The sequence below is a fragment of the Macrobrachium rosenbergii genome, chromosome 42 (genome assembly GCF_040412425.1).
Source record: "Macrobrachium rosenbergii isolate ZJJX-2024 chromosome 42, ASM4041242v1, whole genome shotgun sequence".
NCBI lineage: Eukaryota > Metazoa > Arthropoda > Malacostraca > Decapoda > Palaemonidae > Macrobrachium > Macrobrachium rosenbergii.
In genome coordinates, this window is record NC_089782.1 from 3,712,734 (window position 1) to 3,729,077 (window position 16,344).

Here is a 16,344-nt window from a genome sequence, read left to right on the forward strand (position 1 = left end):
ACTTATCAAACCACAAGAAAATACAAGACTTTCTCTGGCATTCATCTAGAAAAACTTCTAATTCCTTGCAGTGAAACTCATAAATAACAACCTTACACAAATTCTGTAGAAAGGGGAAACTGAAGTTATTTGATCTATCATTGGGCATGGCGATGCCTAGCGCTCCATTCAGAAACAACATTATTTTACAACCTGGATGAATGAAAGTATTATTATAAACAAGTGTAGGGAATAAAAAAATGTGCTGACATACACTCATAAATTTTCAGGCTGGGATACTTTATAAGAAAAGAGAAGTAGCTGTACAAACAGATATATTTCAATGATCAACCATGCTTCTTTCTACCTTAAGAATGGTCACATTTAATATCTTGACAAGATATAACTAGAACACACACAACACTGATATAATTTGTTGACATTTCTCCACAGCATACCAGGTATTTTTAAATTAATGACCTCGTTTTGATTTGTTGTTAAAAGAAACACATCAACATTACAGTCCATTAGAACCTGTATAAGAAAGATATGTGCTGACTCAGTCTTTCAAACAATTTTCTCTTTTTAATTATTCTCAAATGCATATACAATCTCAAAAGTTGAATACCATCAACAGCTCACAATTTTTGTACACTATAAAACATGAGTAGATGTTATGCACATAGGCTCTCATGCATATGTATGTGTATGTATGTTTGTACTTCGTGTGATGTGTGACTACACGTGCACATAAAGTGCATGCTTATTTTGGTAGGCTACAGCCAACACTGCCATGACCTAACAAACACCAAAGAGATTACCAGAAAGAAAAACACAAAACCTCATAAGTACTATACTAAGTTTGCATACTCACCACAACAAGAGAGAGAGAGAGAGAGAGAGAGAGAGAGAGAGAGAGAGAGAGAGAGAGAGAGAGAGAGAGAGAGAGAGAGAGAGAGAGAGAGAGAGAGAGAGAGAGAGATACTTTATCACTTTAAGATGATGTGTACCCAGATGAAAAAGATGAACAGGAAACAAATGAAACTACTATCCTTGAACAATCTTCCCACTACAACTACCTAGAGGGACTGCCGAGCATTTTCCTATTTATTAAACCTGCTGTAAACTAATGCGTATATCAGATTACAATGGTAAACTAAAACCAGAGAAGAGCACCAAAGCAACTGGAATAAGGTAAAGCTAAATTAGTGACACTCTTCACATCCCATCTTTGTTATGGGGCAAACAGGGATGTGTAGTAACTGTTTTAATTTTACTTAGGTTCATACCAGTTACACATTGGTTTTTTTGCATACTGTTTGTGGTTAACATAAAAACAAAGTGGATTTTATACATCATATACTAAAGGGTGCCAACCATTAAATAACACTTTTGTTTGAACCTCCCTAACTTTCTTACATTGACTAGAGATACTTTAGTAGCATCAAACACAAGGATTTGACTAAATATATAAAATATGAGCTAGTGGAAAGTATTTACGGAGGAGATAAACCGACATTATCATTCCGGATAACAAACATGATTGTTTTCTTGGCAATTTATCACATACATTTTAGTGCACAGAGATAAAATTAAACTGTCATAAGAAAAGATCTAAGGAAAATGTATATATTAACATTTAAAATGTCTCTTTGTAACACAAGAAAAGACTAACATGCACACCTTTTACCCTTTATTTAAACCACTTCATCTTACACTTATATTATACATGTACTTTGAAAAAAATGTAATTACAGGCAGTCCCCGGTTAACGGCACGGGTTCCGTTCCCAGCCAAGCACTGATAACCGAAAATCATCATTAACCAGAACATCACAATAATTATGGTAATAAATGGCGTTTATGATGCCGAAAGTGCCAATAAACCGCTCAATGGCGCCATTAACCAGTTATCGGTACTGATAAACTGCTTACCAATGCCAGTGAACTGCTTGCCAATGCTGAAAATTGCTTACTGGTGGTGAAAATCTGGTTAACGACATCATTAGCCAACAACATAACACCAAAATGCCATTAACCAATGCCGCCAGGAATCGGGGACTGCCTGTACTAGCTAGGTGACTGTAAAAACATCTTTAAATGATAGTGAGAGAGAGAGAGAGAGAGAGAGAGAGAGAGAGAGAGAGAGAGAGAGAGAGAGAGAGAGAGAGAGAGAGAGAGAGAGAGAGAGAGAGAGAGAGAGAGAGAGAGAGAGAGAGAGAGAGAGAGAGATGTGGAAAAGGAAAATAAAAGTTCACAGTGAATAGAGACAACACTACTGTATCTATACTTCCCAATGCCATGGATTACAATGGTCATCAATGCACACTCGGTCCCCAAAAAGTATTCACATGAGTATTTCAGAGGCAACTTGAAACAAAGATTCACCACCACTTCAATATATCCCAGACCTGAAAACATCTGTTGCTCGATCTCACAGATCTAAAGAAAATGAGTCAACACCAAAATACATTTATTTTAATGAATGGGAAACAAAGGTAACAATACTACAGTACCAACAGTTAAAAAATTAGAGGAACATTAAGATATCAACAAATAAAAACTGGAAAAATATAATACTTTGAAGAATATTTATATTATTCTGGCACTTTGCCATATGACAACTTGTGAGTTGTGACACAAACATTATTACAAAACTACATAATACTCTGTCATACAATTAACACAAAATAATGATTTAAAAATAAATCTACAACATAAAATAAAGGGCAACACAATAATAAAATAGATAAGTCACCCAACAAAAACATAAATATCAATACATTAAAGGTTTTTTCAATGTCAAAAATTCTATTTTCCATGAAGGAACCTCAGACAAATAGAAGATGTGTAGAAACTCAACTTTACAAAATAAAAGGCTCAGAAAAATAGAACTTGATATTTTCTTCTACACTGTACTATGAGCAAAGATTTCCAAGGATCCAAAATCATGTAATGTACTTGAAAAGGTTCAACTATTACAACCACAATTATTTGAGCTTTCCAAATTCCATCACTAGAACTTCATGTCTCAAGAATATCTTGTCAGAGCACAATTTATCTTACAACTATTTTAATTTTGCTCTGACAGTATAACCGTTAGGCATGATCACAATACAGTACAGTATTACATATGATATTCAGAGATTACTGAAGACTTGATCGCATAAGAAATTACAGAGAACAACAAAACATGCACTTTACTATAAAGAATATAAAAACATATAGTGTGCGAGTTCATACAAACATAAAAAGAAATTTACTTCTATCATACTGATTAAATGGCTACAAAGTCTCGAGCTGGCAGTCTGGTGTGTCCTGACATATATTTATATAACACCCTCTGCGAAAGAGCCTTTCAAGAAAGATTTCAATGGAATATGCGCACTTAAACTGTGCTGGCTTCAGTTGTATGGTCCACAAATTTCATTTCATGCAGTCACTAAAATAATAATTAAAGCATGTAAAAATGTTGACAAAAAAGCTCCTTTTAGAGTCAAATGAACATCTATTCACATCTCAAAACAAGCAGTCGAAATAATCTATCAACACTGTCCATGATATCTACTTAGGAGATAGCCTACAATATTTTTTGTTTTAGGAGTTTCAGATTTTCAAATGACTCTAAAATTATGTCAATTCTATTGATACTAGTACACCAAAACTATATTACCTGTACTTGTTCAAGCTACTAAAACTTGTTGATATCCAAATAGCCATCTTATTGTCTCAACTGCAAGTTAGCCATGATCTAGTATGGGAAGATGCTGGAATTTCTTACAGAATTTCCTACTAATGTACCACTAAACAAATTTCACCAAAAAATTTAATAGGAGATAAACTATGTTTAGTTCCCTGGTATACAATTAGCTGAAATGGCAGGTGGCAGAGGTGAGGTGAGGAAATAACTAGGAGAATCATGACAAAAGTAACCTTAAAAGTGTTTTACATCCACTTCAAATACAGTATAATAACAAACCAAAGAGTAATATAATGAACCATACACCAAATATCATATTCAACTAATTATCTCATATCTTTAAGTAATAAATCAAAGAACAAATATCATACTTAACTAAATATCTAATTACTGTGCAATATGTTCTTTTAGTTAACAAAATTAATATCTAATCCAAGACAATTTACTTATCAAAGAGCACAACACTGTGGTGTCAATCAAGACTCCTTGATATAAAAAAAGCCAACCATATAAAAGATTCTATTTTAAATCTTACTTATAAGGCAGCAAGGAAATAATGTATATATGTGTAAAAACAGAAATTTGTTAATTGTTAATCTAACTTAAAATATCTGGATTGCTACATAACACACACACTTTCAGAGATGCTGTTGGGTTGTATCTTACCATGTGCAGTGACTGTGCACTTGTTCTCATCATCATACATGCATTTCATCTCTAAAATGGGGAACTCTTTCTCCAGTCCACAGTCTCACAATCTTAGTCTAAGAAGCAGTGTTGCCATATCAAGGGCATAAAGTTGTTTTTTTTATTTTTATTAGCAGTCAGAAGAGACTCCGACAGCCTGCTTATCCTTTAAAAACTGAAACAGCCAATCAGTTCCCTTTTCACCTTAGCATAACAAACTTGTGCAAAGCCAAGATGAATTTGGATTTTACATGTTATCCTAATCAATGAGAGCTGTGATGAAACTATGGGGAATGAAACATTAAAATTTTCCATCACAAGTAGAAGAGCTTATGTTAAAGGCTGAGCTCTAGACTGAGTGATGGTTTACAAAATTCTATAATGAAAACAACCAAAACATTCTGTTCTTTTATAAACCCTGCACACCCTACAGTATGCCTTGCAAAACGCACTGCAGACTGACTGACAATTATTTGCAGTATCATTGGCATCAACTGCTCTGTTTTCTCCCTTGTGCTTTTCATTCTGTTTCTTCCGGCCTTTCTCACTTGACTGCCTAACTTCTTTCATTTTACCTTCAGCCACTTTAATTCCTCATTTAAGAACACACCATCAATCAACCACTATGGATGCCTAGTAGTACGGTATTCAGATTGGAAACTGTTTCTTAGTAAACACAACCTTATACAAAGAAGCAATCACAGAGACTGATTTCACAACTTTCACTATCATCATTATGGAAAATGATTAACTTGAACTTGAAAATGGATCATTTTTTAAAATGAATACAATTTGTCATTTACAGGACATTTATTTTTAAGAAAAATGAGAGAGAAAATCTTGGGGGCAAAGTTCTAATCTAGTATTTTGATTTCTTGTAATTTAAACAGATTTTCTTAGAAAGCTCTCTAATATGTCAACAATAAACATATACTTCTTCAGTTACACATGACTGAATTTCAAACAGCTCTTATTGATTAGGATTTATGTAATAAAGTACTTTAGAAATCTAATTATCACACTCAAGAAATTATAGTTTACATTGATCAACTTGTAATAACATCCCATCTCTGTAATATTTAAAATACTTATCATCATGAGGACTGTTTCAGTTTTTAATGGCATTTAAACTACTTATGCCCATATCTTGCTGCACATACATGGGCAGGAGGACATTACAGTTACAGTATATAAATGAGAGACAACTTCCTAAACAGCTGGCAGACAAATTTCATATGATGCCTCAGAAATCTCTCATTTCTCACACTGTAAATGCACAGTACTTAACATCCAATGCACTAACAGTACCATACCATAGTTACAGCTTTTTATTATGTAATTCTTGTCCAGTAAGCTTTTTGTGTTCGTTTTAAATTTAGTTTTCCTGTGATAGTTATTTTGGTGAAACATACTAAACTGGCTTTAGACAAATAAAGAAAAAAGCTGTACAATAAATGTGCAACCGACACAGCAATCAGCATTTTGGGTCACAGAGCAGCGCACAGCGTCTTATAAAAAGTTCTACCCGACCTGCAGGGAACTTGTCTTTATCTATGACATGACTGAAAGCTCCTTTATTACCAATGTGCCCACATTCTCACAAGGTGACTTGTGCTATGTTGGAAATATTTATAAGTAATTATTTACTAAGTGTATATACTTAATAATAATCACTAATAAGTACTAAAAATAAAATTAAGTCTATAAACAACATCCAATGAACCTTTGATGATACAAATCTAAATGCTGACAAAACTGAAACACTAAAAAGTAATTCTCACAGAGAAACATAACCACCGCTATTTTTCCAATCAGCTTCATTGAGGGAGAAAATGTATACAGCACAGTATACTGTATGAGAAAAAAGGAAAACTTTGACCAAATTGAATCCAGCATCTTTCCCACTCTGGTAATCAGGCTTTCAAAACTTGGTGACAGCCACGTGGTTATCCCAAACCCAAATAGCTAAACTTGACTTACTTTTGCAGTACTAGAATCTATAGGAAGGAAATAAAGTTGATCATACGTCAACTTGCACCTTGGTAAATAATATGGCAACATACAATGCCATAAAAAAAGACAAATATAACAGGTAAATACTGACCATTAATTCCACATCATTATAAAAAAGAAAAAATATGGTGAATTACTCCCTAAACCACTTCACACCAATCTCAAACTACATTTCAGAACCATAATTACTACTACTGCAATTTTTTCTAAATACAAGTCAATTTCAACCAGTGGAACTACATTGGATAAAGCTACAACTGATTTATGAAGGTACACTTATTCTAAGCTTTGGCAAATATTAGTCTGTTAGCTTCATAAATCATAGATCCTCTTGGTATATGATTTCCAACACAAAACTTACCTAATGCATTAATATGAATTCATGATTTACAGAATGTAACTACAGTACAATATTATGAATGAAAAGGACAACAAATAACTTTTCTTGACAAGGGACTTATACAAATGATAACTTACTACAATGTCACTACCTACAGACTAGTCCCATTAGTATTCAGCCTTGAATAGTAATGTATTACAATTTCAAGTAAAATTATCATAGCTGTTAGAATAAGGCTCTGAAAATGTAGTTTGTTTGCATTTACAATAAACTTCTCTAAAACACTTGGCACAAAAAAGGACATACAAATAAAAATAGGTGATGCCCGTGCTTCCTCTTCTTCTACTGATTCCTTTTCTCATTGACTGACATATGGCTGACTTGAATGTGAGCTAATAAATGATGCTGAGCTTCACAAGATGCTCAAAAGAACACACTTGTAGAAGTTCTGATGCTTGATTTAAAACTTGAGATGTTCGACAGCGAACAGCAAAAGTGAGATGATGACTGTGCCCTGGATGAGGATGATTTTCTCACATGGTCCCACCACCACCACATTCTAGCTACCTCCGCCGCTACATTTCAGAGAGAAAAATGGAGGAAACTACAGTCACACAATAGTACTTAATTTACTTCAAACTAAAATTGCACTTAAAATTCTAAAACGATTACTCAATCAGTTAGCATACAAGACCTGATGCTCAATGTCCCTAACCAGACCATCTCTTTAGTAAAGCTTAATTGAAAATGAGTATACTAAAACAAGCACTGCAACGGCAATTTTTAGTAATGTATTTTACCCTCTTCCATTCCAACTTTATCCCCATTGCATATGCTTCCTTTGATTAATCAGAGCACTTGAGCTCAAAACAGACATCTCATAGATCAGGTTTGAAAGAATTAAGCTTAAGTAAATTAACTACTTGGAAATCCATCTTTCAGACATTAAAGAATGATATTCACTAATTTACAAAATATAGTAATGTATGTATGTCAAATGATAAAACATTTGATAAAGTACTGCAAGATACCATTAATGAATAATTGGTTAACCATATGTGACCTAATTGTGACTGGCAATTGTTTTTTAATAAAGATCAACAGTGCTACACTTTGCCATGCATTCAAAGTGAAAAAGTTTTATAGATCATCTCAGGAGTACAAGAAATTCAGAGAAACTACTTGTCAGACTAAATTAAAAAAAAGAAGATGACAAAACAGTATAACCTCAGCTGCTTCAATAAAACCAGCCCCATGTCCAGATAAGGCACTGAATATATATATATATATATATATATATATATATATATATATATATATATATATATATATATATATATATATATATTGGAATTTGGAATGAATTAAATTCACATACTGAGGAGCCACTGTACCATCTGCTAATTGGTTAACCCTTCTGTGTTGACTAATATATAAATAAATGAGTGGTGTCTGTGTTACTATGATTCGACTATATGTAGATTCATTATTTTTACTTATACACTAATATGTTATAATTTTTCACTACATTCTGTTCACATAAAAGACATTTCAAAGTCTGTGTTTTGTCCTTCTTTATAGTTAAGTTTTTACCAAATCTCTGATGTGTATAAGATAAATAAAATATAACAACACAGAATGATGTACAATTACACAGAACTTTTAGCCAAGTGAGTAGTGATGTCACTGACAAGAAATCATTCACTAATAAAAACAGCATTATATTCCTGGGATACTTTTAATTGAACCACTTAGGTAGTTTGGCACTCAGAATAGGAAAGCCAAATAAAGGGCTGAGTGACAGATGCAGGTTAACCTCCAATATAAAACTTATCAAAAGCATAAATACAAACAATGAAAACATAATTATCAATATACTCAAACATTTTTATATTTCTCAGAACAACAGGAGAGCCATACTTAAATTCTTGCAAAATTATTAAATGAGAGTGCTGCTCTTCTTGATACTGATTGCATAATTTGTAGTTCAAGAATGATGGCTGATAACTCTAAACAATGGGGAAGTACACCAATCATTTTAAAGCGTAAGCAAAACAGCGCACACAGACAACTGGAAAGAAGCACTGGTCCAATGACGAACATAGTGTTTGCTACTGCAGACACATACATCCAAACTAGGGTAACTGCTGGTGACTGTCATATCATATACAGTGTGATAACTACCATCTTATGTCTTCTTCTCAATGACCGTATTGTTTTAAATGATTTGCTGACCATGAATATGGACTATATAAGTTTTGGGTTTACTGTGAAACAAATAATGAACATCAACTTCAATGACAATTGTCTTCAATCTCTTCCACCTTACTCACTATTTTATTTCCATGAAGTCCACGTTCTCATCTATTCCCTTCTCCACAACTTTCTTAATCTTTCCCCAAGTTGCCATCCTGCTAATTTCAAGTTAACCAATTCTAATCTCATCACTTGCACATACCACCTCCATCTTTGATATCTCTGCATTAACAACCTACTAAAGATTCTTCCCCATTCTCCTTTCCAAGTACATTCATGAACATGATTCTTCTTAAACAGCACAGTTTTACCAATGAAATCCTTTACAAGATATATTTCCACAAAATTTATATATTATCATCTACACTATACAATTCAAACTTAGCTTCCTCCCCATCCTCTTTACCAAGTACATTTTCATGAACACGATTCTTCTGAAACTGCATATTTCCACCTATGAAACCCTTTAAAAGGTACAGTCGAACCTCTTAAAACTGGCATTCTGTGGTCCAGGAACTCCCATGGTTCAGCTCAATTTTGAATCAGCCACCATTAGTTTGTTAAGCAGCCATGAGGGTGGTGCCACATGCTGTTTACAACTTCCCGACAGCAAAAATTATACCATATCTCTTTTGTTTTTATGAAAGTAATTGTTTGTAATGAAAATGTTTGAAGACAAGTTTGTTTTCAATATTAACTTTAAATGAATAAATATTTTTTTTAAAGATTCCACTTGAGAAGGCTCTACCAAGTCAAAACTTTTAATCAAAACAATCAGACATTTGGCAATGCACGAATTCCTTACTTATGAGTGATATGGTTTTGATCATTTCTTTTATAGAGCTGTATATTTACCCATTTGATATAGCTGTATATTTACCCATTTGATATGCCACCCATGAGATCAGATGATGGTAGAGGTAAGAAGCAAAAGCATAAATCTTTATCTATGCTAGAAAATGTTTCTATCCTTTGCCTCCCGTTAGTGAATGTTTAGTGTTCTTTTTCCTCAACAGATGGTGGAGTGATTTGTTTGCTTTTTGACAGTTAAGTGTCAAATACACTGAGTGATCGCCGAAATTCATTCTTTATGTTTGTCATTTCATTAGTCTGAGAAAAGTCAAATAGTTGACTTACGGTTAGGCTAACTCAGGAATGTATGCTAAATGTGTTAAAGTACACTATTTTAAAAAAATTATACATTATAAAGCTATAAAATGATGAAGTGATAATATAAGAGTAATAAAATGATAAAAAGTGGTGTCAGACTCAGAACTTAGTCAAATAGTGGGCTAAGCTGGCAACTAGGCTATTTGTATGTGGAATTAGCTGACAAGCCTATGTTTACATAGGGGCTTCATTTTTTAGGGTTGTATTCTGTATTCCGGGATTTTCTGTAGTCTGGCAGTGGCCTGACCCCAAGGTTCTCAGATTTAAGAGGTTGGAGTGTATATATAAAAAAAATTTGTATAATATACACTGCAAACTGAACCCCTTCCACTTATGACCAAATCCCAGCCTTGACCCCAAGTTTGGAGCTACTGCTGTACTGTACTTGGTTGTTATTGATATCTCTTGGGACTATCTTAAAGCTGCTGTACTGGGGTGGCTTTTTCCTGCCAGCTTTGCCATGCTGGAAGGGTTAACAAACATTGCCACTTCTGGGTTCATAACCTGTTTTTACATTAAATTCACTAAACCACAATCACTTTGATCTCAAAGGTGACTGATCTTTCAAAATATGGTTTTTACATTCTTTACATAATAATTTACATTTTGGAATATTTCTTATCGCAATACATACTCATATCAAACCTGGTTTTAAGCCACATGTTTGAGCCTGTCCTACGATTATGTCTGCTGTTGCCAGCCAGCCACTGGCCAGTGTTGCACATCTTCCTATCCTAAAAATATCATGTTATGACATTTTCCAACTGGGCGACTATGTAGTAGTTTGGCTCTTTACCACTCAGTAATAGCCTGACTGTCAGAAAGCAAAGATGTCATAGACCACAACATGGTAGTCTTTTGAAAGAATCCCATCATTCTGGTAAAGAATGGAGAGCTAAATGCAAACATGGTACCATTGAGATGAGGGGTCTAATAGCAATACTGAAATTACATATAAAAGAAACCTGGGCAGCTCTGAATGGAAGTATCAGGTATGTAAATGCATTTGCATATTCTGAAAAATTCAGCTATCAGTTTTGAAATATAATGTAGGTGGTTATGCTTGCAATGTACACTAATACTTTCAATGTACAATATACTGATTTTGTTTTATTGTATACACCTCCAACAAATGCTCTCACCTAACTTTCCACACCCTGAACCTTGAGATTAACTGAACTGTGAACTATGTATACTAGTGGAAAATTTTCCTAACTTGCCCTAGTCATTATGGAGTTTTAAGGAAAATCCACCCCTCCTGGCATTTAAGTTCAGTGACTATAACAATGTCAGTTGCTGAAATTTTTCTTTACAGGTACTTGTACTCTGACAACTGAGGAAGTGCAGAAAAAGTGGCAAACATTGCTGATAGTTATGATAATGAGGACCAGGACACCTAAGACAGGAGAATTGTACAAAGAAATAAGAAACTCTAATTTCATAAAAATTTTTTTCTTTAATTTCTAAAATTCTATTCTGTTCTATCAAGGTAAATTATGCTTCAATTACATGTCAAGTTTGATGTTTTTATTTAACCTTTATGTTTCAAGTGCACACTAGAATTATTTTCTAGTCAGAACCAATGCCTAAATAAATAAACTTGATTTTATTTTTTGTGTAAAAAATAAAGTAATGAATCTTTTGTTGGCATGTAAAGAAAGTTTTGGAAGGAAATACTTCAATAAATTTTGGTAAAACATTAAAACTTCGAGTAAAGATGAAACGTTTTCCTGTTTAACTTCCCTTCCTCAGTCTTTCCTTAATTAAAAAAATAAAATCCTGATGTTACAAATGATTATTTACTAAAAGTGAATTAGATCAAACTTACTTAAATCATACACTCCTCATCCTCTCACAAACCATTTTCATGCTCAGTTGTTCCTTAAATATTTTGCAATTAACTCTCTCCTGGTACTAACAGTTTCAAGTAAATAACCTCCAGATTAAACACATTTGTGCTCATGCACATGCCACCCCACCAGACACAATTACCCTTAGTTCTTCTAAGCCTTCTTATAATTACTCTATGTCCTGCATTGTTTTTTGCTTCTCTAAACTCTAAAACAGCACCATCGGTAGATTTCCATGTTCTAAAACGCATTGTCTTAAAATTACACTTACATACATGCAAAACCCCCCAAAGCCAATGTTATTTTTCCTCCTCACTTTTGTAAAAACGAATGGTGATAAAAACCCCTTGCCTTTGGCTACCTGCACAACATACATATCAGAAAGGATGATTTTTCTTCAATGCTAAGGAAAAATAAAATGAATTATAGTAATATCCACCCATTTTTCTTGTGTTTTCTGGCACTTAAAATGCAATACTGCTTATTAATATATTTCATGTTTTTCTTTAAAAACATAAATCACTAATACATACTTCTAACTGCTGGCAATATAATAACTATTAAAGTACTGAGCATTAAAATTAGGTCTAAGCTTCTGCATTTATACTAGCTTGAAGGAAAAAGTGATACATAGTTAATTAGATGTCACTAAAATAATGCATTCTGTATAAAAATAAAAAAAGCATTCTAGCATATTTTCCATGCTTTATCAATTTTTAATGCCAATTAGGACAAGAATACTCATTTTGTATGTTCACCAAGTTCAAGTTCAACATCTCTCATTTTTGCAACCATAACTCATTTCATAATGAAAAAGATCAATAAGAACCTCATACAATTAGAGCAAACTCTTGTTCTATAAATATCCAGCAGTACAGTATGCCATTGGTCAAGGAAAAATATCAATGACCACCTGCATCCTCTTTGAATGTAAAGGCTGCCAAACACTATATCTAATTTCTTGCAACAGAAATTAAGCGCAGCATCTCTAAAATTACAAGCAAGGTCACAGTACAACATGTGGTATTACTATATTCAAAGAGTAGTACCCATTCCAATAACTAACTAAATGTATTTTCATTATAAAAAGCATGTGTACAAAACTGCTATAAGCATATGTTCAGGTTCTGCATGGCTACTAAAAAGATTCTATGATGTATTAAGCATTAACATGTTCACTTTTAATATCAAGAAATGGAAAGTTGAACGAACCAAACCTGGTACTAACTATATGCATTGTGGACATACCCGTCGTCCGAATGGGAAGCAACCCTTGCTGTCCTCAGGGGGAGGTAGGTCCAATCTGAGGTCATTAGGTACTGTGTTGTAGGGACCAAATTGATTGAGCTCTTCAAAACACTTGGTTTCTATCATCTATGGAAAAGAAAAATGCAGATATATTATGATTATAAAGAAGTTTCTAAAACTATCAAACAATTCGGAAATTTGGAAAGTGAACATGTATGATCTTGCTGAGGCTAATTAACCCTTAAAAGTCCAAGCCTCTATTTACAAAAGTGTCTCCCGTATGCCGGCGGGGTTTGAGAGTTAGCGCTGAAGCGGAAAGAAAGTTTTTTTAAAAAATCACGGCACGCTTAGTTTTCAAGATTAAGAGTTCATTTTTGGCTCCTTTTTTTGTCATTGCCCAAAGTTTAGCATGCAACCATCAGAAATGAAAAAAAATATCATATATAAATATTGGAATATATGACTGAGAAAAAAAAATTTCATATAAAATTGTATACAAACCGCACTGTGAGCAAAACGGTTGAAGCTAATGAGTTTTTTTTGTTGTATTGTACACTAAATTGCGAGGATTTTGGTATATAACAAATTGTAAAACAATCAAAGAAACACAGAGAAAATATTATCACAAAATGATGCATGAATTTGTAACGCGCGGACGTAAAAAAGGTTTTTTCAAAACCTCACCATAAATCGAAATATTGTGCTAGAGACTTCTCGTTTGTTGCAAAATGAAGGTAAATGATTGAATATTACTAGAATGTAAGAGTTTTAGCTTACAATTGCAGTTTTCAACCATTTCGGTAGAGTTGAAATTGACCAAAGGTCGAATTTTTTCTATTTATCGTGATTTGTATGAATATATTTCAAAACTGATAAAAGCTACAACCATGAGTTATTTGTTGCTGTATTGTACATGAAATTGTGCACATTTTGATATATAAAACTTTATGTAACGGCCAACATAGAATGGTGCAAAAATTACGACAAAGTGACTAAAGAATTTCTGAGACTTTCAGCAGAGTTAGCGGGCGCGGACGTAAGGAAAAAGTTTTTTACAAAAATTCACCATAAATCGAAATATTGTGCAAGAGACTTCCAGCTTGTTACAAAATGAATTGAATATTACAAGAATGTAAGAGTTTTAGCTTACAATTACATTTTTCGACCATTCCAGTCAAGTCAAAGTTGACCAAAGGTTGACATTTTGGCACATCATGATTTATATGAAAATATTTCCAAACTGATAAAAGCTACAACCATGAGTTATTTTTTATTGTATTCTACATGAAATTGCACACATTTTCATATATAAAACTTTATGTAACGGCTAATAGAAAATGGTGCAAAAATTACAACAAAGTGACTAAAGAATTTCTGAGATTTTCAGCAGAGTTAGCACGCGCAGATGTAAGGAAAAAGTTTTTTCAAAAAGTCATCATAAATCGAAATACTGTGCTAGAGACTTCTAATTTGTTGAAAATGAAGGTGAATGATTGAATATTACTAGAATGTAAGAGTTTTAGCTTACAATTGCATTTTCGACCATTTCGGTCGAGTCAGAGTTGACCAAAGGTTGAAATTTTGGCACTTATCGTGATTTATATGAAAATATGTCAAAATTGATAAAAGCTACAACCATGACTTATTTTTTGTTGTATTCTACATGAAACTGCACACATTTTCATTTATAAAACTTTATGTAACGTCTAATAGAAAACTGTGCAAAAATTACGACAGAGTGACTAAAGAATTTCTGAGGTGTGTGTGTTCGTGTGTTTGTCGTCCATCGGAGTGGCGAGACGTTTGGCATCTTCACAGACATAAACATACACACAGTTTGATACAGAAGATTCGTTGGAACATTATGAGTACATGATTAGAATGCTTGCATGGCAATGCAAGTAGTGGTGATTGTACATATATCAAGACAACAATGTTTAGGGAGAAACAGACGGAAATATTGTAGGGTTGAAATCGCGTTCCTTTGGAGAAAGAAAACGAGATGCTCTTGCTGTCTTGTCCACTACGATGGACGACGAACACACACGTGTTTGGAAGAGATGGTGTCAGGCTCTTACAAGATTTTCAGCAGAGTTAGTGCGGACGTAAGTAAAAAGTTTTTTCAAAAATTCACCATAAATCGAAATACTGTGCTAGAGACTTCTCGTTTCTTGCAAAATGAAGGTGAATGATTGAATATTACTAGAATGTAAGAGTTTTAGCTCACAACTGCATTTTTCGACCATTTCGGTCGAGTCAAAGTTGACCGAAGGTTGAAATTTTGGCACTTATCATGATTTATATGAAAATATGTCAAAATTGATAAAAGCTACAACCATGAGTTATTTTTTGTTGTATTCTACATGTAATGGCACACATTTTCATATATAAAACTTTATGTAAAGGCTAATAGAAAATGGTGCAAAAATTACGACAAAGTGACTAAAAAATTCTGAGATTTTCAGCAGAGTTAGCTGATGCTTTCTTTTGGGATAAGAAAGAAATTCGCGCATGCGCAGCTGGTTCAAGCTTGTAAACAAAACAACAGCGTGATCAGTGAACTCCCAGCATCCCTCAAGGAGCGATTTAAAATTTTTCGCAAACGAGGTCTATAGGTATTTTTCCGCGAATATTTAAAAAAACTTTTTGTAGTCGACGTATTTTACATCCAATTGGCACCCGACAGACAACTTTTGTCGACGTAAAATATGTCCAGTCGGCGTTAAAGGGTTAATGTCATGTATAATCTTTGAATTTAAAAATAAATTTTTGTATTTAAAATTACTATCTCTGAGTTTCATTTGTTGACCCACCAGTAATTTTGATTTGAATTAGAGATAGAGTGGTAAGTGAGATGTTTTCCTTTAAGTAACTGAAGTGAGCTCGAGCCAGGGAAATGAAATAAATAGAAATACTTGAACTTTTATAATGTTACTGGAGTGATACCCTTAGATTTTACCTCACACCTGTTTAACGAACTTAATCTGCTTTCTTTCATGATTGATAAGTTTTATAAGGGATCACTGTTGCCTTTAGAGAAATCAGTCATTTTGTAGGTGTGATGAGGGCTCAGGTGTCTGGCTGTTGTGAGGTAACTTTAAT

At 33.5% G+C, this 16,344-nt stretch overlaps 1 protein-coding gene across 7 annotated transcripts in view; it reads right to left on the reverse strand.

Moving 5' to 3' along the window:
* Positions 1 to 2,991: 2,991 nt before the first annotated feature.
* Positions 2,992 to 16,344, reverse strand: part of Gprk2 (G protein-coupled receptor kinase 2) — a 270,691-nt gene continuing 257,338 nt past the window's right edge. For 3 of the 7 annotated variants that reach the window (XM_067085351.1, XM_067085347.1, XM_067085348.1), the window contains exons 13-14: positions 13,243 to 13,368; positions 4,533 to 7,293 (exon numbers count right to left, since the gene is read on the reverse strand). In XM_067085351.1, the coding sequence (XP_066941452.1) occupies positions 7,282 to 7,293; positions 13,243 to 13,368 (138 nt within the window). In that variant the 3' untranslated portion in view covers positions 4,533 to 7,281. Of the gene's footprint in view, positions 7,294 to 13,222; positions 13,369 to 16,344 lie in introns of all 7 variants that reach the window. The other 4 variants (XM_067085350.1, XM_067085349.1, XM_067085345.1 and 1 more) reach the window with 2 other exon arrangements.